We start from the raw sequence: 27,365 nt of genomic DNA, 5'->3' as shown, positions 1-27,365 counted from the left end.
CAGTTTCTTAATTAAAAGTATTTAAATATCTTGTTTTCTTCTATTTTTTGCTTATTTTTTGTCTTTGATGATGCTACATTCTTTCCCAAACAAAGTGGTGTTATTTTTCTGATAAACTTTTACTGTGTGTTATTAGTAATTGTGGTCTCTTTCCTCCAATTGCTGTTTCATAGACTTCTACTTTTAAAGAAGAATTGCTGTCTTTCTATGACAAGTGTTGGCATTTTTCTAGTTTTGTGGTGGCTTTCAATCCTGCAGCTCAGTGTCCTTATAAATGCTTGTAGGGTCTGTGCCCTTGGAGTGCCTCAGACGTTTTCTTTTCCATGAAGCAGAATTATACTTTCTCTGCTTTGGGGGAGACTCCAAGGAAGAGTTTAGATGGATAGTCTACCCATCAGAATATCCTCAAATGACAGACAGGATTGTTGCAATGTTCTGCTGCAATGCTTATCTGCCTTTTAAAAAACCACAACCCCCCCCACTTCAGTGTTTCCACTAACTTTAGTAGGTTGTCAGTAAGGTCCTAGAGCAGAGAAAATGATGGACTGTTTTTTTTCCTATATCCTGAAAGATGGAAGTCAGCATAACTCAGCCCTCCTCCTCAAGTATTCCCATTTTATGGATAAGTCTTAATATAAATGATGCGATAAAAATATTTTCACTTTGCACTTGACATCGGGCGTCTGACAATTTTAAAATCATCTTTTTAATCTTTTTGATGCAACCATGAAGGTTCTTTTAAAGCCAAAGTTTGTTGGAAGATTACAAAACCAACAACCGTTTGATCCATTTGATCAACTAATTGAACCATTATGCCAATTAGAATTGCAGGTGTAACTCTTTTGGGTCAGGAGACATCACATGAGAGCCCATTTGTTAAGGCAGAGGTTCATTTAACAAAACATGCATGATCTTGGGAGCCAGTGCAACAGTTTCCCAAATGATTATCCTATTGATGAGGAGTCCCCAGAGGTAGATGCCTGGTCTACCCTGAGGAGTACAGCAAAGCAGCTTGTTTCTTGCATTCTCCTTCTTTTGTAACTTGAAGCAAGTTCAAAGCTCTTAGTTAATGATACTTTTATTAGAGTGCTTAATACAGAGGTTGGTTGATGCCCTGATAATATTTTAGCCATTCCTTGCTGATGTATTTATCTTGATTGGTAAATTTGTTAAATGATGACTGGGCATAAGTTAGAGCAGTCACACACAAAGCAACAAGTTTTCAGTTACTCATTTGTCATAGCTGAGGAGTCAGAAGTAGCTTTTATCCCTTCTCCCCTTACTATATCTGTTATTTTTTGTGCAATTTTTTTTCAACATCATTTGTGCCAGGTAGCCAGTCTGTAGATCCATTAAATTGGCAAACCTGTAGAATTAAATATTATTTTGCACAGTCTCTCTCATAACCTATTTGTAAAATAAATACATTCTTCTTGCTGTTAGTCATCCTATGGAGGATTAAAGTTAAAGGTTCCTGGTTAATTAACATTGTCAAGCTGACTATTCATAGTTAAGACAAATGATTTCTTTTAATAGATTCTGACAATTTTAATGGGAAAGTAAATAATGTTGAATTTGAAATTATAAATGTTTAAAATTGGACATCATACTCTAATTTTCATCTTTTATAATAAATAAATAAATTATATAAATAAAACTGTTACATGGGGTTACAATCAGAATGCCTTAAATTTTTCAATTAACATATCTAATCCTCAAACCGCATTCCAGCAAATAGTTTCATGAGTAAGTGATGTGCCAAAATATGTCCACCTAAAACACTTGTCATATAATTTATAGCAACAATAGTTGTGTAGAAATAATGATGCATTTCTTGACAAGTTGTGTGAAAATTTGTGTCCAAACAGGAGAGAGATTACACTTCAGTGAAAATATTATTTACTGTGAATAAATTGTGAAGAATACAAATAGTCTGCTTTCCATCAGTCTTATAATTTCAGAGGAAACCTTTCTGGATGCCCTCTTTTTTTCTTGGATCTCTGGAAGTCCTCTAAGGGTCAATAACAAACCCTTTCCATCTTTGTCTTCAGCTGTACCTGTTTTTCTATTTACTCTATTCTTTCTGTGAGCAAAAGATCTGATTACAGTTGGCAATGGATTTATGCTCTGGTTCCATTTTCTTCAGATCAATGATTTCAGACTCAATTACCTCTACATGCCTTTCTGTCTCCCCCACTTGATTCTCCAGACCATTAAATTATGCCGTGAATGAATCAATTTTATTCTCCAACAAAGGAAAGGCTTCTTTCAATTTGTGCAGATTAGCATGGAGGGCTTCCAGGAAAGGCTTGGGGAAAAGTTTCTTACCATGAGAATGGCAATTTGGAGGCGGTGTGTTCATTGTGTGACTCAGAATTTGGATCTTCTTTCTGAGGACCTTGCCATTTAGTGACCACAGAGCTTGAAGAAAGTAACCTTTTGCCTTGAATTTCTGATTTTGCATCCAACAGCCCTTTGGCTATACTGACTCTCAAATGTTTTACTCTGATGGCTGCCTGAAAAAGCAGTTCCCTGTAAGAATGACTGCCTGAGTTGGAGCACCTCTGGTGGGTATAGCTTTGTGGACTGTTGATGATACAGCACAGTAAAAAATAAACAAACTCCAGCATCGTGTGCTGTTGCTTCAGGAAGCTGTATGATGTGTTGGCAGTGGTAAAATGAAAGCTTTTTGTTGTGCTTGAAGTGGTGGGAAGCTCAGGCTAGTCACCTGTGGATGCTGCCTAGCAGTTTATAGCCTCTGTCTCTGATTGTTGTCAGTGTGAATTTAATTTACTTTGACTTAGATCAGGACATGAGGTTTGGTTGTTTTTTTTTTCCTGAATGTATAAGAACTAAACTTCAGCAGTGTAAATGAACACATTTAACATTTTTTGTACTGAAAAACATAAAAGCTTTGTGCAAGTTCTAGCTTTCTAGTTCCTGCCTTAATTTCCTGGAGCTCTTATCCTTTTTTTCCTGTTATGTTGTACTTTATCTTTACAACCAGCAATGATAAAATACTGACATTTGTCTTGCGCTTTTTAGTAAAACAACACTAACAGGTTCCATAAAAATACATGTTTAGATATTAAAACTAACACCACCAACTGTGCTGCTGATTTGTAATTCCGAATAGCTCATGTTACATAATGTGTCACTTGGAAACAAATATTCAAATGTTCCCAAATCTTTAGCTGCAGACGGTCTCACTTTTAATTAGACAGGAATTGAAGTAATGTGACCTGTGCAAAAGCCAAATCTGATACACAAGCTGGCAAAGATAGGTAAATGAAACAAAAGGAAATTTGCTTTAAATGACCTTTTCTCAAAACTTTTAGTATGGTTCTCTTAAAATATAAAAAAAGAAAAACAAAACCTTTCCAGTGATCTCTATCTGATTAATCAATTTTTTGAAATTAAGAAACATTGAGTTAGAACTAGGTTCTATTTTGAGTAGATAAAATAAAATGTTTACTGTCATCTATTTTCATTAGCCATAGATTTAAAAAAATTATTTGGATTTCATTGTTGACAAAACCTCAGAACATCCAACAAGTCTATATTGCAATAAAATCTTCTACAAAACCACCTATGTATAATAAAGAAAATATTATATAATACTATATTTTTCCTATTGCTTGTATACATACATATATGTGTGTATACATGCTTGTAATACAGCTTTCTAGAGTTTTTGACAGTTTATTCTGCTGGAGATGTATCCTTTTCAGAAGTCGCTTTTAAAGAAATAGGAAAGAGTTGTCATGGATGCATTAGAAAACATCTGGAAGTTGTTTGAGGATGAGTCAGTAACTGGAATAATCTCACTCCCCTTGACATTTCATCAGTGAATCTACTCAATCATGTTGCACTCCTGCATTTCTGCTCAACTGTGCTAAAAAGCTAAAAATGTGTCGTGTCTTACAAGTGTATTGCAAGCTTCCTCGCCCTATTTTAGGTGAAAATAATCTGCAGTCATGTAGATGCAGAGGAAAAGAAAATTTATGTGCATGTGCATAAGCAATTTAGTCGTTAGGTTCTTGGGTCCTAAATGTGTTTTTTTTTTTTTTCTTTTTTTAATACTTGTATAGAAATGCATAACATCAGTGGGAAAAAAAAGTATTATTACTATTCCTTTTCTCTCTTTTCTCTCTCCTGTAAGAGGATCACCTACTATCTTTTCTGTAGTATTTTTTCCCAACTTTCATGTGGATTTCTTCCCAAACTGAGACAATGTGTATCAGTGCCATCTGTTGACTCCAAGTAATATTGCTCCATTGCTTTAATAGCTATGGGAAAGAACATTTGATGATACAAATTTGTGCAGAATGCAAAAGCAGGGATGAAATAAAATTACATGGAATGTATATATATAATTTTGAAAAGGTACAGGAGAAATTTGTGCAGCAGGAAAACAAAAGAAGTCTTTCAATAAGAGATGCTTCTTGGTGTAAATTAAAATAAGTTTTGCATAATTAATGTGTTTTTACTGATTATCTGGCAATCAAGTCCCCAATATAATGGCATAAGAAACTAACAGCAAGTACATGTCAGGTGCCAAGGCATTTTCCTACTCTCCAAAACCAATTAAATATTTATGCCTAAGTGCTCACTAAATCTGGGCTAAGATGTTTTACTTCTCCTAGGATCAATCTTACTAGAGGTAATAGTTTCAATTGTTAAGTTCCTTCAGAAGAAATTCAGAGCCCAGTAAACAACAACCAAAGTAATTCTGACTTTCCATAAAATCTCCTGAAATGTGAGGTCTGAACAGAGCTAAAGGTATCTCTCTGAAATATGTACAGAGAAAGCAAATTCTACTTTTTAAATTACTGTATATTTTTTCTGTATTTTTAGAGCTTTTCACACTTGTTTGTGTGGCTAGAAAACATCTAAAGTGTCATTAAAACAAAAGGAAGATAGGACTAATCTGTCTCCAGTATGTCCTTAGATGCCTTTATGTCCAATCTAGTTTGCAAGTTAGTATATTGTAGGGAACAAACCAAAAACAATGGGTAAATCGGGGTATTAAGAATGGAATGAGTCTTTACGCTGAACAGTTAGAGATTTTAATGAAACTTTCAAAGAAATAAATACAACTACTTTTAAATTGTCCTCTCCCAGGCTGCATTTTGACTATGTAAGCACACTGTACAGTACTGTTATTGGTTAAAAGGGATAGAAAATTTCTAACAGGACATTGAAATAGAAGGTTCATAACAAAAATAAACTCTAGCATTCCCAAGCACTGCCAAAAAAAAAAAAAAAAAGAAAATAAAAAAAAGAAAGAGAGAGGAAAAAGGAAAGCAGTGCTTTGCTTTTTTGACTAGGAAGAAATATGGAAAAAAAGTGCAGCAAAGTCTAGAAAAAGAATGTCCTGAGAAGTGGGACTGACAATGAGCTTTTGACTGACTGCCCAGAGCTGTGACTCTGTCTTTTCTGTTGCTTGGCAACTCCATGTTATCACAAAGAAACTGACATTAAGTTGGAACAGACTGGATATGGTAATTTACGTGGGAAGATACTCTTGCAGTGGGAAAACCATTTTATTTCTAGTTTCTGTCAGCGTAAGTAGGTTTCACATGATGAACTGTAGTACATCCCCTGTTGGGTGCATTTTACCTAAAAAGGTAAAGAGTGACTCTGCCTTGGAAAAAGGCTGTGCAGAAAAAAACCCCAAACCAACAGAACCCCCCACCTTGTTATTCATTAGACCTGCTCCTAGTGTCTACTCAGGCATTTCTTCTAGTGGTAGTGACAAACGCTTGTTTTCATATGTCTGGATTCAGTGCAGATTGGAGAGATGGAACTCGATCATTATAATTTATACTATTACATTCCCTAAGAACTCTTGAGATTTGCCTAAGACTTCACTGTCTTATATAAACATTAAAAGATGATCCCCACTTTCTCTAATAGTTCTTTCTTTTGCACTGGCAGTAGCTAAGTACTCAATTTCAATTGCACTTTTTTTTTGATTTGTTGAAAGAGGAGGCTGCATGTGCAGCAGTTATAGAATAACTTGAAGACTGTGATGGAAGTAATGGCTAGAGTATGTATGTAGAGCAAATATTTTTGTGAAAGCTTTGAGCCATAAGGGATCTGTAATCCATAATGATGTTTTTTGTGTTTGGGTTTAGGTCTAACGTTTAATTAGAAAAAGAGAAAGCATAGATTACTTAGGATTTAATGCACAGCCCTTTTTTCTTAAACGTCTGGCTTATTTATACTGAACCACCACCACTGTCTCTCTGCATTTCCATCCTGCATCATTTCTAGTAATTTAACACCATCATGCAGTCCTACAAGTAAGGAAGCACTTCACATGTCTTCAGGACTCCTTGTTCTGGCTTTGGTCAGCAAAACACTTCCTGGCTCCAGGCTTCTCTCTATTGCAGAGTTAACTTGAAATATAACTCAGCTTTGCCCTTGGCTCAAATCCCAACCATACACAAAAACTTCTGACTTGAGTATGTTGATGCTGTTCAGCTGAAGGGATTGGCCTGGACTGTCAGGCACAGGCAGCAGCTTCAATTAGCATAGCTAATACAGCTACTCGCTCCTACTTCAAGGACTTGTCTTCATTGCCAAAAAAGGTGTATTTTTACTGTGGGATAATTAGCCTGATTTAACTATCCTTATTTAAAATCAAGGCCTCCATGTCTTTTCTTACAGTGAAGACAATGTTCCCTATTAACTCAGAGTGTCCCCTTTTGCTGATATTGGGTTAACTGAAGAGGAATTAATTCTGCAATGAAAAGAGCCCACAATGTCTTAGACATCAAATAGACCCAGAGACTGCAAGCAAAGTCCTTCTCTGTACTGAGTCATGGTGGGGAGGTAGCTTCCTTGTTCACTTTTCATTTGGCCAGATACAAAATGTATCAGCTTGTATCCTATCTACAAAACTAATGAGATTGTCTCCTTTTTAATTTACAACATCACCTCCAATAAATCCAAAAATGCTCTGGGCTGTTACCTGACTTGGAGGGGAATAATTGTTGTACTTACTCAAGCAGGGAGCCTGGCTTAATTAAAACACAGTGTATTTCCCAATAAGGTTGTGACTAATTTTATTCTGACTGCAACCTAAAACAACTTTACAACAGAATGGAATAGACGAACTTTTCTTTACCTTGAAGCATTCAATACTTTTAAACTGAATTCCCCTGCTAAATCATGGAGAGCTGATTTCCTACACCCCCTTACCACTAAGCAGTTAGTGACTAACTCTACTCACTGTAACTATTGTCTTCCAAGCTAACTGCTGACAAATACCATCTGTTTCTTAAGCCCTGGCATTAGAGTAACACAGAGCTTGCAGGCAGTCTTCCACACCTTGTGTTCATTGCATTAGCTCATGCCTGCTGTAGAGTGTTTTCTATGCAAAGTAGCAGCAACCTCTGGCTTGTGGGCCATGCCAGACTAAGGGCAGCAAAACTGTAACACCTCCTCTGTGTGGCAGAAAAATACCTCTACACTTTCTGTCATCTGGGGTTGGGTTTGGTTTTATTTTAGTGTTCTTTGGAGAGCTTGGTCACTATGACCTTTATTAAGAAAAAACATAGAAACTGCTTCCTATAGCACCTGTATTTTCTGTATGCAGTGCTCCTCACCGGTGAGGAAAATTTGCTGATTTTTTTTTTTTTAATTCTTGAGTTCTGATGAAAAAGAAAAAAATAAGGGTGCAAATGCAAGGAGTGGTTAGGAGTAAACAGCCAGCACCTTTCAGGAGTACACTGACCACAGGAGGGAGCAAAGCTCTGGGGAGAAATGCTGTGGGCACAAACCAAGGCAAGAGATCCTCCCATTATGGCCAAGAGGAGCTCTCCAAGAGAGAGCTGGGAGCCAAGAGGAGTTCCCAGAACTAGGGAAATTCTCTTCTTGCCCACCATGGCTTTTAGCACCTGCAATTAGTTTCATCAAATCATAGTCTCGGAGAGTGTCTAAAGGACCATGGGAGTAAGAAAAGGAGTTTAAACATCTTTGTTCCCAGCACTACCCAAGTGTCCCATATAAGACTAGATGACTTGGTGGGTGAGATATATAGCTTTTTTATTTCATATCTGTCTTATCTTTTATTTTTATTTCATATCTGTCTCAGGTTTGTGATGACTGTAGGACTGAATTCCATTAAAAATTAAACCAGAATCAGAAGCACTGTTATTGGCTCATATTAATGTTATGAAGTTAACTCTCTCAAGTAGTTTCTATAGTTACAGCTGCTTGTTGATTTGCAAGGATTGGTACAGAAATGAACTGGAAAGCAAATTAAAATAAGAAATAGTAAGAGTAAGTTAACCTTGGTTTTGTTTGTGGTAGTGTTATCAACTCTGAAAATACATTTTTCCTGCACCAAGGTGCAGGAGACAGAAGAACCACAGAACCACAGAAGCTGTAGGTGAATAAACAGACATATTAAGCAAATGTGATTTTTTTGTGCCTAGAATTCAAAATTAATTTACAGGCTGGAGAGCCAAGAGGTATGGAGTTAGGAAGGTAGTAGATTTGAATTTTAGGTACTAAAATACCAGTAAATCAAAAGACGACAAAGTATTCAAATCTTCTAAATGTAGAAAAAACCAACACCCCACAAACAAAAATATCAGCAGAAACCTTTGCCCCCTCCAAGAACATTGAGTATGACTCATGGTTTTGTGAATTTTGATGGGTGGAGGTACAAAAACTGTTCTATCCACTACTGACAGATGGTAGGATTCTTGGTTTTAAAAATATGAAAACAGCTTGATCTCATGTACCTTGGTTTAAAAATAAAGCTTTTTTTATAGCATGTCTCAATTTTGACAACCGCACTGAGCCATAAATATTCAATCCCATGTATAAGCACATTTTAAAAGCCTAGACTAGACTCTTATTTTAGAGGTAGGCTGATCCTCTGAGTTTGTGAAGTCCTCAGGAAAAGGAGTCACAGCTGAACATAATGGCTCTTTGTGTTTAACTCCAAAGTTTGAGTTGTTTGTGGGTTCATCTTTGAATTTAAAAATCCATTTCCTTGTTTGGCAACTTTCTTAAATTTATTTCAAAAATGTGGGAATACCAAATTATCCATCTTTTTGTGATGGTAAGCCTAGAATAAATCTGCAGAAGTGAAATGCAATTGAATCTGCAATTAACATGATTTCTTCTTAATGTTGCAGAGCACAGATAACTCAAATATATCTATAATTGCTCAAAACAAAAAGTGCTTTGACAATGATATCGTTTGCTCAAAGAATGTTTTCATCACTGTTGGAGACACTGAGATTTATTTTAGTGAACCTTCTGAGAAGCAGGTTAGTTAATTTCTTTCCTTTTTGGGTTACCCTTTAAGATAAGCATTGCAAATTTACAGCTCTAAAGGAGCATGTTTTTGGAAAGCGTCTCTCAGTCTGAGTTAGTATAACACAAGTGCCTAGGCCCAAATAAAGCAGCAGGTCCCAGGACACATCTTTTTTTTTCATTGCTTTTTTCAAGTTCTACCTGTCCTACAAAGAAGACTGCTCAAAAGTCTCAAGGAGTTGGAACATATTGGCATTTATGAGTTTCTTTCCACTTGGTTTTGAAAGAGAAACCAAAGTAAAAAATCAAAGCAAACTTGAAAAATTGAAAAGACAAAATATCAAAGTATTAAAAAACATTTCTAGTAGTATTGATTCAGCTATATGCTAAAGATCAAGTATTCTTCAATATACACTTTGTAGATAACTGGCTGTATACCTTGGTAGAATTACTTTATTAGATCTTAATTAATATTCATTTCTGTCAGAAGACCTTAAGGGGACAGGAAAACAAATCTAAATATCAGCTTTGGAAGGCTGGATATTATACTGTGATACACTTTCCAGAACAGGACATTACAATTCTGTGGGATAAGAAGACTATGATGCATGTTAAAGTTGGACCTCAGTGGAAGGTGAGCCAAAATAAAAAACCTGAGATTTTGTGTAGCTTCCCTATATCACTAATGTGATCTCTTATTGAATAATTGTGATTGTCTTTTCTTCAAGACTAGCTTTCCCAGTGATATAGCTGTTTATCGTGGTGTTCAGCCGCTAGCATTTCCCAGGTAAGAAGAGATGGAGAACGTGGCTTCTGAAGAGAAACAGTGGTTCCTACATGCACGTTTACTCTGTTGCTCCACACGTTGCAACCTTGGAGACAAGCAGGGATTCAGCTCTGACTCAGAGATACTTTGGGGGCTGGAAGGAATAGTTAGTTTTGAGTTACCCAGTTCACTGCATGTTTTCTTAATTCCATATCTAGTGAGGGGGAAGACAGCAGGTTTATAGCACAGATTGGATTAGATTGATGATGGAACTGCACCCTGAGATGTAATAGAGGCTTCTGAGATGAAGAGATGTAGTCATATCTTGGGTTTAATTTAAGAAGACAAGACACAGGAAAGGATTTTGACAAAAACTGACATTTAAACCTAATGGGTATATTGAGACAGGGTTCAGCCATGATTCAGGGAAGAATACGAGGCTCCGTCTCGTGCCAGTTGCTCTTCTCTTTTCCATTCCTACATCATCATCTATCTTGGTGTCTCTGTAACTCAGTTTTTGGGTCCTGGCAGAATAACCTTATATATGCATTTCAGAATTACATTTCTGTTTTGTTTCAAACATGAACACATGTATCAAGATGGGGCTCTTTCAGCAAAAGAAAAGAAAGCATGCTATGCTAGAGTACAGTATCAGATTTTTCAAAGTGTAAGTCAAAGCTATAATGACCAACTAATGTGGTATTAAAGCAAAATTATTATAGGCTTTTGTCAAAATAGCCATAAAATACTTACTTCACCTACAAGCTGATTTATCATCAATAAATACACAGAGTGAAAAGAAAAAAAAATCTCCTGTTTTTCAGTAAGCTAGCAGGGAGGTGAGTTCTACAGGTTGCATGCAGGAACACAAATAATTCCAGCTCTTTCTGTTTCCAGTGACTGTTTCTTCCAGAAGCTGCAGTTTAGTTAGATAATGTCTGCAGCAGACCTTAAGAAAAAGGAATTTATTAGCAGGAGCCACAACACTTTAGAAATCCAACTCTACTTTTTACTGTTGTGCAGAAATTTCTATTTTCCTATATATTTATATATGCATGCATGTATATATACTTTTTCCATCAGCAGCACATGCCCAACACCAGAAATCTGCAGCTGTCTCTTTTATAACTGTTGCTACAAATATTCTTGCTATTGTGAGCTAAAATTAGAAACAGCAAGTTTTAATGACAATAACTAGTCAGACTTCACAATCATGAGGTAATTCACCTGAACTTTTGACTTTTGCACTGGGTGCACTACTAAGCTTTCAGAAGAATTATTACTAGATTCCAGTCCATTTTCACAGGCAGACAGTAAGAATAGGTTCTGGAAAACAAGAAGAAATCCACTGATTTCTCTTAATAAGATATTTGCAATATGGAACCGTAAGAATAGCAGAGTGTCAGATATTTTTAAAGTATAAGTCAGAGTTGCATTCAGCTTTTTCAGTTAAAAAATGTTACATTCCATGTGTGTAATTGTACCAATTATTGACTGTCAGTTTATAAGAAAAAAAAATTTTTCTTCTCCTCCAGGGTAAATTGGCAGGTTTGTGTGGAAATTTTGACAAATATACTTCAAATGATCTGACTACATCAAACAACATGGAGGTGAGAAATGCACAGGTGTTTGGAGACAGCTGGGTATTAGGACAGGTAAGTCCCGTGTCCAGTAAAACATTAGAGAAAAAGATGATAATTTTAATTTATAAATGAGCACGGTATAAGGAAATGATGCACAGATGTTTTCTAAACTTATGGTCACTGTATAAGAGGATATTTTAATTTTTATGTCTGTAGATGTGAAATGTGTTAAGGTCTTATGTTATAGCAAACACATACTGAATTTAAATGAAAGCAAAAAATCTCTTCAGGGAAGTATATGTTTTCCCCTATGTGAGACAATCATTATAGTTGTCTGGATTTCAGTTTTCTACAAAGTTAGGTACATTGCTTCTGTTATTTTTGATTCATCCCAGTTTTAGAAACAAATGCAATTTCTCTGGTGTTAGAGGCACCAGGATACTGAAAGTAAATTGAACCTGAATGCTGGGAAAAAAGGTCTGGAAAAAAGTTTCTTTCTGAACACTGAAAAAAATGATTTAATTTAGTTGTGAACAGAAAATAAACTGACAAACCAGAGGTGGTGAAGGGATGGGAGGAAAAGGCTCAGAACAGCAACAGACACAGCCAGTATGGAAACTTGGTTTCTGAGGGGAAGAAAGGGGACTGTAGAGAGTGGATGATGCAACTGGGTTTTATAACACAGAAGAAGAGGTATTTTTTTCATTTGTGCTGAAATGATGTAAAGTTTTATAACCTTGTGAACCTCCTGAAAAATCAGTATTTATAAAACACTCCTTTTGGATGTCTGTCAGAACCAGTTTTTTAATTTATTGTCTCCTTGACACAACAGGAAGATGAACAAATATCTCTTGCCTCATGAAAGAATGCTTTGGAATAATGATTTTGAGGCTTTTCTGCCTCCATATCTCCCTTTGAATGTGTTTTGTTCTACATAAAATGTTTAAATTGTGTGAGCAAGCAAGGCAAGTGTGTAGTGTTGGTATTTATATTGCTCATCTAGAAGGTCGTAGACAAACAAATGTGTATGAAGTGTGCGAATTTTTCTTTGCCATTTTATCAGTTCAATGGCTGCTTTAAAAAAGTGTGTAGTGTTTGCATAGCACATTAACTTCTAGGGTATTAATATATATATATGTATTTGTTAAATCTTGTGTAATCTCCTGATCTCAGTGTCTGCCGGAGCACTTAGGATCTAAGTTCAGCCTGGGCTGCTCTGGTAACCTCTGCTCAGATACTTCATCTGGCCCTGCAGTAGGCCTCAGGGATTTTTTCAAAAAGGACCTTTGGCCTTTGTAGTGATGTGTCCTGTACTGCAAAGGAGTATTTGATAACTGGAGGCCTAGAAGCCAGTTCTATTACTGGCAATCATGCTTGCATTAGCACTGTGAAGCCTGGGATGCTTTCAGGGCTTCTCCCTTCTGGGAGTGGCACCCCATCCCCTCACAGTCATGTCCGAGCAACTGCACAGGAGGGCAGTGTAGGTGGACAACTGCACTGCAGCTAAGGCTGCTTCGGGACACTCCAGTGATGCCTATGGATTCATCATTACACCCTCCTGGGCTTCTCTGCTGCACCAAGAGAGCATGGATGAACTCACATTCTCTGAACTGAGTGTCATTTTGTTATATTTTTCTGTTCATTTGTTTTTCTTTTTGAAGAGAGACTTTAAGTGGGGGAGTTGTATCTCAACCATTTTTGAGTTATCATGATGATCTTTGACTCTACTTTTTTTTTAATGGGTTGCTCCCTTCCTACTGCTGCTTCTTTATTTGAACTTACAGGGCTAAAGCCATCCGCAGTGTGACTCCATTTAAAGTCAGCGCAAAACCACCCAGGATGGATTTGGACCATGTGTTTGTTTGTGATGTTACAGTTGGTTGCTCTGGTAATGATTATAATGTGTCACAAAGAAAACATTTTGTCTTGATGCACTGAGCAGACAGCAGGAACATTTTAGTACTTCAAAACAAAACACAAAGATTCTTTTTTTGTGAAAACGCTTTCAATTATAACAACAAATCAGGGAAAGAGGACGATGAAGAAGACAGTATTTAAACTTTTGTTTTCCGATTATGCAAGTATTGAATTATATGATACTATAGTGTATCTGAGTCTGTGATAAACACACCTAACTATAAAATATTTGTGGCGTTTTTCTTGTTTTCAAGTGCAAGAGCCCAAATGAAACGCTGAGACCATGTGATGTACATCAGAGCAAGTTCCCTTATGCCAAAAAGGAATGCTCAGTTTTATACAGTGATGTTTTTGCACCTTGTCGCAATGTGGTAAGTTTATTAAATATCCAAGATATTCTGTCATGAGAATAATAAAATTACAGTAATTAATTTCTTCTTGCCATTCCCCTCAGTCTGAATGTCAGGGAAGAGCAAAACCCTGCAAGTATCTCTTTGAGGGTGGGCTATGTTTGTGCAGAGCTCCTCATTCTTTTCAAGACTGGAGCCTATTTCATAACAGTGATAACTGGGAGTTGTGAGTTAGTAGACTGAATAATGAAAGTCGTGTTCTCTTTAGATTTTACTCATACCTTTTATTTATATAGCAGCTAAATTTTTAAGGCTTTTGTATATATTGCAGAATTCTAAAGTTAAGTATGTAAAGTTAAACATGTGTAATGTACCTACAGCTTATCTCAAATGGTGTTATTTTGTTAATTATCCTGTTCAATATAGAAAGAAATGTGAGAAATCAAGACTTCAGCTTCAGAGCTATTGATATTTTTAATTAGTGGACAGCTCATCATCTTCTTTTTATCAAAACTCTGAGGCTTGGTGTCCTTGTTTTCCCAATACCTGGCTGAGCCTGGAACTTGAGTTACAAGAATGTCCTTAGGTCAGTCTAGACAAGATGGGGACAACAACAGCTTTTGTGGTAATCTTTTGTTCCATCTTAATCCACCTTTTATCAATGCAAAACATGCTTTATACATTTTTCTCTATTTCTGATTTTAGCTTCCCAAAGGTATTTAGGCACTTCTTTACACCTGGGCAAGCAAGAACCGCTATAACATTTTGTCTCAGTCTCTTATTTTCTTTATGACTATTAACACTAAATACTTAATATTAGATGTCGCAGCTGAACCTCCTGACTTTCAAAACTGAAGTTTGATATCAACATGGTTAGGCATTTGCCTGTGTAGGAGGTTGCAGTAGCTTAACCCAAGAGATTTATTAGTGTTAAGTTACTATGTAAAGAATTTTTTGAGCATGTGCCTGAGAACATAGTGATGAGTGTATTTTAGAAGTGACAAGTAATAAATAAAAATGGAACTTTTGAGAGTTTTTAAGAAGCTGTATTATCACAACTCATAAAGAAAGATGTTTTCTCTTGAATATTCATTTTCTATATCTTATCCATGTTGTGATGAAAATTTGAAAACATTACGCCAAAAATTTAGCACAATTATGTTAAAAAATATATGTCAGGTGCAAAACATAGTCAGGTATTTTCACGCATACATATGTATCTTCTATGGGACAGCCTATAAAGCAAACATCTTTCATGTGTTTTTAAAACCTATTTATTAGCATGTGAAAATACAGCTCCTGCAAATGTAATGTAAAGTGACCTCCTATCAAGGGCATCTGCAGAAGACTGCTAGCTACAGGGGTGGAGAACTGGATGCCAAGGAAAAAGCCCAAGCAGAGACTGACACTGGGGGCATGGAAAGGATGGAAAACATAGATGTGGGTTTCAGACGTGCTTGGAGCAGCACTATTACTGTTGCTCCTGCTCTGCGGGTGATGGAGGATCCTGCCGTGCATGGAGGGAAGCTCCTGCCTGTGGGACACATGGCCTCAGAGTTCAACTCAGGCTGGAAAACCCAGTTTTCAGGGAGACAAAAATCTTGCATTTCTGGCTGGCAGCAACTGATGCATTGCAGTTGCCCAGTTAAGCACTGAATTCAGCAGAATCTAAGGAGCCTCAACACTTGCAGAAAAAAAGGTCTTCCTCATGATTCCTAAGCTCAGTAAGAACTTTGACCTAAGGCTCCCCATTTGTCACAACAGCAGGATATTTCTGACCCATGGAGAGATGCTGTCCTGCAGGCACGAGAGACAGGTTGAGGTCTTTGAAGCCAATCTGCTGTTTAGTGATTCCTGCATAGCTACTGCAGTTGTTTTCAGTGGAACTAATGCTCGTGTGTGTTCTCCGTGTTCTCATTGGTATCCCTGTTTTCAAAATAAGAAAAAGAATGAAAGCAAAATGGCATCACTCTCTACTGAAGGCAGAAAGTCAATCTTGATCGAGTCCCTGACAGCTTCTAGCAGCTGCCAGCTGAGAAGCTGCCTCTGTGTTAGATAAGTGCTGCTTTGTTGCTGTGATGGTATTTCTGTAATCTGACGTGTGCCATTTGAGTGCTTTACAGCTGAGCTAGACCAGAGACTAAACTGAAGAAAAGCATTGCTTTAAACATTTCATGTGTTGAGTAAGAACACTGTTTTGGAAACACTGCTCAACATTACAAAAATGATGATTTAAACTCAAGGAACAGTGTATCATGTAAAACCATGAAATAATGTGATAGTATTTTAGAATGAGGATATGGATTTCTGATCTAATGAAGTTTTGGGGGCAAATTATATTAAAATCTTGATAAGTGCAGAAGTATTTTTTTGCAAAATGTCACCAGTGTGCTTAAGCTTTCTTTCTCTGCACAAAATCCTCTCTACAAATTATTACTTTAATTACTTGGTAATCATAGCCGTAGCTGTGACTTTGTTATTTTTCATGCAAAACTGACAGGATGACTATAGATGGCAGTATTTGCCATATTAAAAAAAAGCAGAACATCCATCTTCAATATACTGTCCAAAATTGATGAACAGCAGGTGTGTGGACAGACAAGTTTGTTGGTAGTCACTGGCTGAAATTTTCTTTTGACATGTAACATAGGTATAAGCTGATCATTTAAACTGTACTTTTTGTGTAGGAATATGCCCAAACTTTGGAAAATACCTTATTTTTTTGTTTAATTCTTTCAGTCAATCCAGAAGTATAACTCCTGCTGAAAATGCTACAACAAAAATTCAAACAGCTCATGCATTTAAATAACCTCTTTTTCTCTTCCTTTTTTTATCCCCCTACAGATTGATGTGACTTCTTTTATCAAAAATTGTCACACAGATACATGCAACTGCAATCTTGGTGGGGACTGCGAGTGTTTGTGTACCAGTATTGCAGCTTATGCCCACAAGTGCTGCCAGCAGGGAGCAGCAATCCACTGGCGATCTCCTTTGCTCTGTGGTGTGTATCTGGGCTGGCCATGCACCAGAGCTCATCTCTGAGGCCTTTGGCCTTTTTGCTGCCCAATTAGACAAATATGACAAAAGTAGGTGGATAATAAACATACTTCACATTTTTCAGGCTGTCTGTGTGTTACCTGTGCTAGCCTTATACACCCTGCTGTCTTACTGAAGAGGGGTGACTGTGCTCTGGGTGTGCTAGTGCAGAGGTTACTGGAAAGGCACCTTTGTAACAGATCTGGGGTACATCCAGTGCTCCGCGTAGGGCTGCAAAGAGATCCAGTCCATTCTTCTTTTCATTGACATCAAGAAGAGTTCTTAGCTATAGAATATTTCATGCTTCAGGTCTGCTGTCCCAGCACATCTACTGAAATACAGCTGTATGTCATTGAACAAAAGCCTAAGGAAATAAAATCTTGTGGAAGATGAAACTTCCGCTGCTGAAAGTGAACTTTACATTTTTTAGGATGCAAATATGCATGGATTCTCTTGCTACTTTGTAAAAATAATGTACTTTTTTCTTTTTCTTTTAGCTTATGACTGTGAATATTACAATCAAGGTATGTAGTTTTTGATATTCCTGCCTTAAAAACTCAGTTGAATTAATTTATGGGCTTTCTCTTGGACTTGATGTATGTAGTTTTAACATTGCTTCTATTTTTAATGAGTAAAGGTCAGTGGCCCAGCTGTGTTGAATGATCTTAGTAATCCCTAATACCTCAAATAATAACCTCATAATGTTCAATGTGTGGGTGGATTAATCCACCATATAGCATATCACTGAAGTCAGGGAGAAGCTCTAGGAGGATGTTAGCTTATGCTTGTACTGTAAATTTCAGAACTGGGATCTACAATATTTTGAAATTGATATGTTTTGGGATGTATGCGTGAGTCTCACAACTACTGTACTCTAAAAAGAACAGTACCTTAGAATGAGAGTGGTACTGATTTAATAAAATGAACTCCTGTGTCATCTCCTCTAATATTTGGGTACTGTGCACATGTTTTGTAGGGAGCAAGATGTTGAAAGGAAAGGGAAACTTGACTAAATGCAATGATATGAATGTGAATTTTAATTATCTTTTTTAGCAACTTACATCCTATAATGAGCATCATATAGAGATGATTCGTTTCTCCTCCTGTCTGGCCCAGTAGAGTAGTAGTATGTAGATTTTCCTGGGTATAACTGAATTTCAACAATTACTTTGTAGCGGGGAATTTTACCTTACTTAAAAATGTTTGAGGACATGGTTTAATGGTGAACATCGTGGTAGGAGTAGGTTGACAGTTGGACTTAATGATCTTAAAGGTCTTTTCCAACCTAAACAATTCTACAATTCTGTGAAAAAGTAGGAAGGAGTACTGGTTTTGGCTTGGATAGAGCTAACTTTCTTTGTATAGTTAACATGATGATATATTTTGTATTCATGATGAAAATGGTGTTTTAGTTACTGTCTACACAGTATCAAGGCTTTTGCTGCTTCTCATGCTGCTTCTCATGCAGGCTGGGGATGCACAAGAAGTTGGAGGTGACACAGGTGGGACAGCTGACCCTAACTGATGAAAGGGATGTTGCAGAACATATGATGTTGTGCTCAGCCATAAAAACTGTGAGGGAAGTTTTCTGGATGTGGTGGGTTGATCTTGGCTGGATGCCAAGGTTCCTGCCCAGCAACTCTGTCAATCCCCTTCCCAGCCGGACAGGGGAGAGAGTAAGGTGGAAAAACAACTCATGGGTTGGGATAAGGCAGTTTCTTTAAAGCAAAAGCAAAGTGGAATCTTGTGTGCGCAAAAGTGAAGCGAAGTGAAAGACAGTGGGGTTTATTCTCTGCTTCCCATGAGCAGCGATGGTTGGCCATTCCTGAGAAGCAGGGCTTCAGCACACATAATGGTTCCTCAGCAGGCAACTGTGGCAGATGATGAATCCCTGCCTTCCCTCTCCTTGCCTTAGCTTTTATATCTGAGCTGACGTCATATGGTCTGGAATATCCCTTTGGTCAGTTTGGGTCAGCTGGCCTACTTGGGTCCCCTCCCAGGATCTTGCTCTTGATTGAGAAAGGAATGTTACAGTGCTGGTGCTGTGCTCAGCAGTAGGCAAAACACTGGTGTGTTATCAACACCCTTCTGGCTGCCAATGCAAAGCACAGCACTGTGAGGGCTGCTATGGGGAAATGAACTCCAGCTCAGCCAGACCCAATACCCTGGGGCATATGTTGCTTAGGGCCCAGTTAGGCATTGGTTGGCTGGTGGTGAGGAATTGGGTTTTTCGCATCACTTTTCTTGTAATTGTTTTCCTTTGTTTCTTTTTCTTTCCTTCATTAAAAACAAAAAACAAACCAAATTAAACTGTCTTTATCTCCACCCATGAGTGTTTTTCAGTTCTTCCCTCCTGATTCTCTTTGGGGGTGTGGAGTCAGTGACCAGCTCTGTGGTGCTTAGCTGCCTACCAGGCTTAAAGTTAAGGACAGCATTATGTGTGTTTCCACTATCAAGTGAAAACAAGTGGAAAATTAGGATTTAAGTTTTGTATGTTATGCAATAAGGATTTTTTTTTCTATTTGATTTTTCTTCCCTTAGGTCTTGGTGAAGGACCCTATATTTTGGCAAGTTTTGGAGCAAATGACACAATTATTGGGGCTAATGTATCCAGTAGAAGGATATTTCCTCTGCCTAGAACCGGAGCATATGGAAATGTAATTTTTGGTTTCATGATAACTCCAGGTCTTTTCGAAGATGAAGATTTATGTAAGTGTTCTCAGCAGTTTTGCTAATGGCAATGTATACATCTCAAACTATATGAATTATTTTTGCAGCATCTTCTAAATCTCACAAAATAGTCTAGATATTTTTAGTTATTGGAATAAGTGAGGATGAAGAGGCCAACTTCAAAACTGAGGAATTTAATTTTTATTTTTTTTTTAATATTAGAAAACCTCACTGCCAGATTTAAAGCTGACTTCTCAAAGACTGTTTTAGAAATATAAAAAAATCCAACCAAGTGAATAAAACACCTTTATGAAAAAAAAATTACTTTGTATAACTGGAAAACTGGAAAATTTTGCACATGTATATAGCAATTATCAACACTGAAGGTCAATGTAGGATATTTTTGTCTCCAGTAAAATCAATTCTACTTTATCATTTCTTCTTACTTGTTACTTTCGCTGGACTAGAAAATGTGCAACTTAAAATGATCAGTCTGTTTTATGCATTGCTGGTAAGCATACAATGTAGAAGATAGTTTCTTAGCTATTCCTAAGCTCTATTTATCACTTATCAAAGACTTACCCAGACTATACAGCCAAAAATAAATATGTTTAAATATTGTTCCTTCTGTATGGATTTTCCTTTCTTCACATATATGCCATTTGTGTCAAGTAAGTCAATATAGATTTTTTTATTGGTTTCTCACATAATTTAATTTGTTGAAAAAATTCCCAAACCCTCAAAGTAGAAAAGGTCTGTCTTCACAGGAAAGTGAAATAAGCTTAAAAACATTTGAATTTTTTTCAGTGGGGAAATTAGGTTTTTAGATGTGATTTTGAAATGAAAAATACATAGAACAAAAGAATTAAATCAGTCTTGTCAATTCTCCAACTGATGTAAAGCAGAAGTAAAATATTCATTATATCTGTGCAGTACACAGGTAGTTTTCATATCCATGAGGAATGAGATAGTATTCATGTAGAATAAAGACACTTTATGACTTTATTCAAGTTAAAAATCAAGTTCTTTCATTTTCAGAGAATTTTCTTCACTTTTGATTTCTGGCATGGGCAGAGCAAATAGAGGGTCAAGTCTCTTATTTGGCAACAGGTTTTCTTACTGTATTGCTGGATATGACTGTATGTAAAAAACTCCCTGACCTCAAGATGAAGTCAAGCATGTTCATACAATTTGATGTTATTTACTAATGAATTTTGGGTACCCCTAAGTTGTCAGACACTTGTCCAAACTTGAGAAAAAACTCCCAATTTGAGCAAGTTTCAGTCTAAGTCTGCTTATGAATAATTTTGAAGGCAGTTAGCAGTAGGCCGAATGTAGTTTTGATCTAACTGATTAGCTCCCTGGTGGTTCTGGATTATATGATCAATCTCTTTTAGACTCTGCACTGCATTTCCAACCATCTTTTGTGTAACATAAGCCTGAAATATTTTTTTGTAAAAAGCGGGTGTTTAAAAGGAGCCACTTAAAAGCCAATATATATAATTTAATCTCAATTGTAAGTTGTTTTCTGTGAAAGTCTTACTATAATTATTATTTTTTTCTCCTCTGGAAGCTCTCTCTCTTGTTTCCCTGGAATCTGCTGAAAGACCAAACTACTTTCTGTACGTACATGACAATGAAACCATTGGGCTGGAACAGTGGCAGGCAAGTGCCTCCTTTCAGAGACGAGCCACCTTCTTCCACCACCGTGGTCTCTGGAGTCCAGGGCTCAGTGCCTTTGAACTGCACAGTAAAAAAGGCTTTTTCATCATTCTCACCTCATCCAGTGTTAAAGTGGCAAAGTACAATGATTCAGAAGAATTCAAACATTTCAGTAGCTTTAGCATTGAAGGTAAATCATGCATAATCCCCAGGGATAAGTATTCTTTTTCTGCTTGCCTTCAGAGCACTTGTCTTTCATCAGCAATAGTAACAAATTTTGTTATCCTGTTTTTAATTCCTTTCTTTCTTTGTCTTTCATTCCATCTCAAAATGCTATTATTTTTTAATTTTTGCAGATGATGGTCACTTTATCTTTGAACTACATTTTCATTTGTTTACACTTTCAAAATGAAATTCACATGTCAGAAAATGATGCATGTTAATATTTCATTAGTGATGTGTAGATATTTAGATATTTATAGATATAGATATTTAAACTTTTAAATAAATTGGGTAATTGTATTGCTTCTGCAACCAACAATGTCTTCACTATCTTCAACTAATTTTTAAGGTTTGTAAACAGAATATATTGTAAGAGTAGCTGTTTTTATTGTTGAAACTTGAAGTGTCTTCTAGCTTGAATGAATCTAAAATACTTGAAATTGAACAAAATTTCACCTATTTGAAAGTTCTGAAAAATTTGTCTATTTGGCTTCCATTTTTTCATCTGTCTGAAACCAATATATGGTATAGAAAAAGCTATAAATTTATGGTTGATTGACTATACAATCACTAAATAATACCCTTTCCTTCATTCTCAGAACTTAGTGCTTCTGTGCCTTATAGAAGGATCTGTGAATGGCGATATGAGTCTTGTGCCAATCCTTGTTTTAAGACATGTAGCGATCCTGAAGGAATAGCATGTAGATTCCTTCCTCCGTAAGTAAAATTAAGCTCCTATTGCTACTGTATTGTTTTTGTAATATGCATACCATATGCTTTATGAAGATTACTGCACTCACAATATCCATTCATTTTTACTCATCCAGATTTCAGTTTCCCTCTTGTGAGAAACTCTCACAAGTCATATAAAAATATTTGTAATAAGCCTCTTGTTTCCCACGGTATATATTCCTGTTTATATGCGATATTTCAACACAGGAGGATTAGTATTTAGCCAAGAGGATTAGCTTCTGGTAGTGGTTAAGTGGAAAGCTATAAAATTAAATGAAGGCTATTTCCTTCTGTGGATTTATATTCACATCCTAAACCAGCATCCCGTGATGATAAAATGACTACATCTTTCTAGTGTTTATGTGACGGAGATCAAAAACTGTAGGTAAAGTAAGGGAGTAATGCGCCCTCTCCTGTGAGAGGAGGGAACTTGTATACTAAGAGGTAGTCATTGCCATAAAGAGAGTGATTTTACACGGGTGATATTAGCTTGTGTCTTAGTGACGAGATTTCCTGTCTCCGCAGTTCTTCCTTGGCGTTATGGAACCAGAACAAACTAAAAGAAAAACACCTAAAAACTGAAGGCACAATGTGTTAGAAAAGAAAGGATATTTTGAATTTCAGACTACCTCCCTAGGCATATGCAGCTTATGATTTGGAATATTAATAATATTGCTAATTTTCTGTGGTTTTATTCTTAGTGTTTTCCATATGGGTTGTTAATGCCATGATTTTCTTATTAAATAGTTCCCCCAAAATGAAAAAATATGGGAATATATGGACTTCTCTGCACTCTCCTATGCTGAAAGTACACAACAATAGACTTTTTATAGAGTTAGTCTAAATATTTTAATGTTTCAAATGAACATTCATCATTCTTTGGAAAACCTTTCTGCTTAGGGACTAAACTTCCACCTGGTTGTGGAAGCAGCTATCATGTTCATCAACCTATTCAAAAGAATTGACTATTAACAATTTAGAAACAAAACTGTTCAATAGCGTTTTGACCTTAAAATGCCTCAAAATTCTGTGTTTGCCATTATATTAGAAAGTTCTCAGAGCTTTGATAGGGGAGACATTTGATTTTTTTTTTCCAAATAAAATAATTTAAAGTTAATTTATACTTCCACTGTGGCTTCAGAATTGACTATAAAATATTTTATAGGGTTGAAGGATGCATGCCATACTGTCCCAAAAACATGATCCTCGATGAGGTCACACATAGATGTGTTTATCCAGAAGACTGTAAGTACATTTTATTATACTGGTCTAAACTTGTACCTTACTCTAGAGATCCCAGGAAAGGCTTAATCAAGTGTTCATTTTTTAAAACTAAGTGCTTTTTCAGAACATCTTTCTGTTGAAGATTGTCTCTCTAGGACATAGACTCAATTCCCAGTCCACTCCCAGTCCATTCCCAAAATACAGCTTCTACATTCAAACAAGCTATATTTAAAACTGAATTCTTTAATTTCTCAAATTGTGGGTTAAATATAACCTTTAGACATGATGTTATACTCATGGCAACTGTATTTGAGTATATAATGCTAGTATATTATACACATATAAGAGAAAGATCCCAAATGAAAGAAATACTACTGTGGCAAAAAGTTCATTCTTTTCAGATGGCGGGACACCACTAACAAACTCAAAACATCTTTTTCATAAGTTCTAGTGTGTAATGATACCACATTGCTTGCTTATTTTGGAGGGTACAGTATTCTTTTAATATTAAAATTAAGTTTTAATACTATGTCTTATTTTATTTTACAAATTTTGAATTAAATACATTGTGCTTGATATTTACTAGTAAAAAGTTTATTCCAAATATTTTACTGTTTTGGATTTACTGAATTTTCTATGGTATTCCCTTGTTGTTTCAAAACTGCTCTGCGAAATCAAGATTTTCACTAATAATAAAAAATTAACTACTTCATTTGCAAAGAAAATTTGATAATTGAGTCATCTGAGTTCCTCAAAGTCATCAGGCAACCCGGAACCATTGGCAAGCTCTGATTTGCTAATATTTAAATGGGACTTGAGTAGAGATAGTAGACATCTATTAGTTTTGCTTTACTAATAATCCATAAAAGACAGTGAAACATGCATTTTTCATTTTAGGCATACCTGTGACACCTACAGGATCAGAAATTGGAACAAAACCTTCATGGTTAATCTCTCACACAGATGCTACCATGGAGAGATTTCCTCAGACACCTCCTGTATTTGTTACTTTGGTGAATGAACCAACTCATATCGGTGTGACAGACAAAATAACCATGGAGGCAAACACAACTTTAAGGGGAATGAATATGTCAGCACAGTCCATTACAGACTTTTACTCATTGGAATCATCTAATGCAGCCACCTATTCAACATTTTCATTACCAAGTACAGTGAACCCTTCTGATGTACTTCACAGCACAGCCAGCTCTACTGTCCCTTCCAAACTCATCTCTTCAACATATTTTCCAACTCTTCTTCAAGCATCAGCAGTCATATCACATACTGTCAGTTCTAATACATCTTTAATTTTACCTATTACAATAGCAACTCCAACAGCTTAGTGCAAGTCCAATTCCAACACATTCTGCATTATTAACACCCACCTCCCTAGTGGCAATTCCATTTTCACTTGAAACACCAACCACTCAGCTAGGAACAGTTCCCCTACCTCAGCATTAACAACTTTAACCTTCAACCCATCTTTTGTCACTTCTGAGCTGTCTGCAGGGATTGGGAAGGGTAAGAGTTCTTCAGTAAGTAATTTTAAGGAGCTGAAATATCCTCTGAAGTGTCTTTGTCTGCTTTGCTGGCTGGCAGAGCAACTTTCACAAGACCTGTATTTCTTCTAGGTCCATGGTTGACTATAAGCACATCTACTTCTCCTGTATCTGCTTCGTCTGTTAGAACGAGGTCTTGCATTGATCAAACTGCAGTTTACCCAACATGGTTTTCTGCACTGACTTCAACTGGTCCTCAAATTCCTATGACTACTAGATTTGCTAGCTCTGAGATAAGTTTTCCTCAGTTGATCACAGTTTCATATTTCAAAACAGCAAAGCCCTTGTCTAAAACTTCTCTGATGTCATTAAATGCAAGTTCTACAGCTAGTTTTTCTCCAAAGCCATTTTTATCTTCAGTGCAAATTTCGATGACTGTTCCCAAGCAGGCATCTCCATTAAAAAAGGGCAGTATTTATGCTGCTCTACCAGTAATGACTGTATCTGCACCTCAAGTTGCTTCTCAAATCCTTATAAACACTTCAACTCCTTCTGTAACATGCACAGTATCTATAGCAGTGCACTCCTTGATTACCTCCATAAAGCCCAAAGTTATGACAGCTGTCACTGTGGCCTCCAAAAGTGTTTATAAAATACCTTCTGCAGCTTCCATTCCTCAACTCAATTCAGAATCTTTGACATGTCTATAGTAAGTAAAGCCTCAAGAGAAAATAAGTATATAATGCACACTGATTTCAGTGTCATCCACTTCTAAAAAGCCAATGAAATCCATTATGTCTACAGTCTTCCCTCTCAGGACATTGGTATTACCTCTATATGCTACATCAGTAACCACTTCAGAAATTACAGAATACCCAAGCAGTTCAGATACAGAATTGAGAACTGACCCTGTGGCTCAAAGTTCAGGCACTTTCATTCCTAAAGATCCTTCTCTTACGAGGTCATCATCTTTATTTACAACCTTGTCATCAACATCAGTGCCATCTTATGTGACATTTCAGACTACAAGTTCTTCATTGATTCCCACAGTAGATAGCACTTCATCACTAACACAAAATATAACTGCTACTGAAGAATCAGTTTCATCTCTAGATACACAAGGAATGTCAAAAATTCCAGTTACGGATGTTCTGACTTGTGTGGATTTTTCTAAATTCACTTTAAATATAAGCCCTTCTACCAACCTTTCAGCAGCACTAAAATCATCCATTTTAAAGCCCTCTTTACTAATGCCTAAAATTTCTGAAGCCACTTTAGAAAGCCAGCCCTCTATGCCTTCACCTCCTCCTAAGACCACTCATATCTCTAATGTTTCTCTAGGAAAGCAGAGTTCTTCGGTAAGTTCTTCGGAAGAAGATGGAAAAATATCAGCCATATCAGCTGGAATCATCACTCAATCCACTACACCAATGATCATGAACACAACAGTGAATGCCACATCCTCAAAAGTACCTTATATTTTTGCAAAAATACCACCTAGCTCTTCAGCCAGTTTATTAGTTACTTCAGGCACTACTCTAGCCTCTAGGATTACTACAAAAACCACTGATCCTTTTGTTGCTGACTTGGATTTTTATACGACTTCAGCTTCAGTTCTTACCACTACAGAAACACACAGATCTTTGTTTACAACTGCAGTAACTCAAGCTTCCCAGAGCACTAAAGAAACTCCAAAAATTATTGTAATGAAAACAACTGGTACTACAAGTCCATTATCACAGATGAAGAGTACCTCATATACAGTTTCAGAAGTTAAATACTCAACCTCATATGAGAGAACTGTGGAAATTTCACAAAGTGGTCAGACTTCATATGAGCAAAGAAATTTTACCAAGATAAAGGCAACCACAACTGACAAATCTTCCCTGCCTTATTTGCCATTAACTGCAGTCCAGAGTTCGCTTTTTTCAAGAAATACAACCTCAGTAAAAAATATGTCTCTTTCTGGAGTCTCAGGTCTAACAACATCAGATAGGTCCAAAATCCCAACACAGAAACCGATGAAACATTATTTTAGTTTAGCAGAGGCCACAGAGAGAACTAAAATAGGTTTATCTCATTCTGGTGGTGGAATGGCTCTACCTTCCTCTTCAGAAACAACAGGTGTAGCTGACAAGGCTTACTTTGGTACGATGATGCATACACTGATGTCTACATCATCTGAGTGTGTGGTATGATCAGTTTTACTTGTCCCTGTATGTTAAATTGTATATTACTTTTTAGTCTATTCTGTTATGCTATGTATGTAATACCAGAGATTTTAAATAGTTCCTATTTTCTATTTAATTTGTATATTTTTAAATACCCAGTTATTCTTAGAAGACAGTTTTATTGTTGCTCTTACACTGCCCCAGTATGTTCTACAGCTTGGATGTATTACTCTGAACAAAAAGGCTTTAAAGCT

General features: G+C 36.6%; 1 protein-coding gene across 1 annotated transcript in view; it reads left to right on the top strand.

Moving 5' to 3' along the window:
* OTOGL (otogelin like) overlaps window positions 1-27,365 on the top strand; it is a 92,496-nt gene that overhangs the window by 39,079 nt on the left and 26,052 nt on the right. The window contains exons 27-39 of the mRNA XM_051795976.1: window positions 9,159-9,293; window positions 9,767-9,913; window positions 11,581-11,700; window positions 13,800-13,916; window positions 16,740-16,896; window positions 17,429-17,455; window positions 19,473-19,640; window positions 21,175-21,453; window positions 22,085-22,202; window positions 23,383-23,462; window positions 24,339-24,783; window positions 25,361-25,411; window positions 25,758-27,132. Of these exons, the coding sequence (XP_051651936.1) occupies window positions 9,159-9,293; window positions 9,767-9,913; window positions 11,581-11,700; window positions 13,800-13,916; window positions 16,740-16,896; window positions 17,429-17,455; window positions 19,473-19,640; window positions 21,175-21,453; window positions 22,085-22,202; window positions 23,383-23,462; window positions 24,339-24,783; window positions 25,361-25,411; window positions 25,758-27,132 (3,219 nt within the window). The remainder of the gene's footprint in view (window positions 1-9,158; window positions 9,294-9,766; window positions 9,914-11,580; window positions 11,701-13,799; window positions 13,917-16,739; window positions 16,897-17,428; window positions 17,456-19,472; window positions 19,641-21,174; window positions 21,454-22,084; window positions 22,203-23,382; window positions 23,463-24,338; window positions 24,784-25,360; window positions 25,412-25,757; window positions 27,133-27,365) is intronic.

The sequence above is a fragment of the Manacus candei genome, unplaced genomic scaffold (genome assembly GCF_025592945.1).
Source record: "Manacus candei isolate 608988 ecotype Guabito, Panama unplaced genomic scaffold, ASM2559294v1 h1tg000043l, whole genome shotgun sequence".
Taxonomy (NCBI): domain Eukaryota; kingdom Metazoa; phylum Chordata; class Aves; order Passeriformes; family Pipridae; genus Manacus; species Manacus candei.
This window is presented reverse-complemented; position numbering and strand designations above follow the sequence as displayed.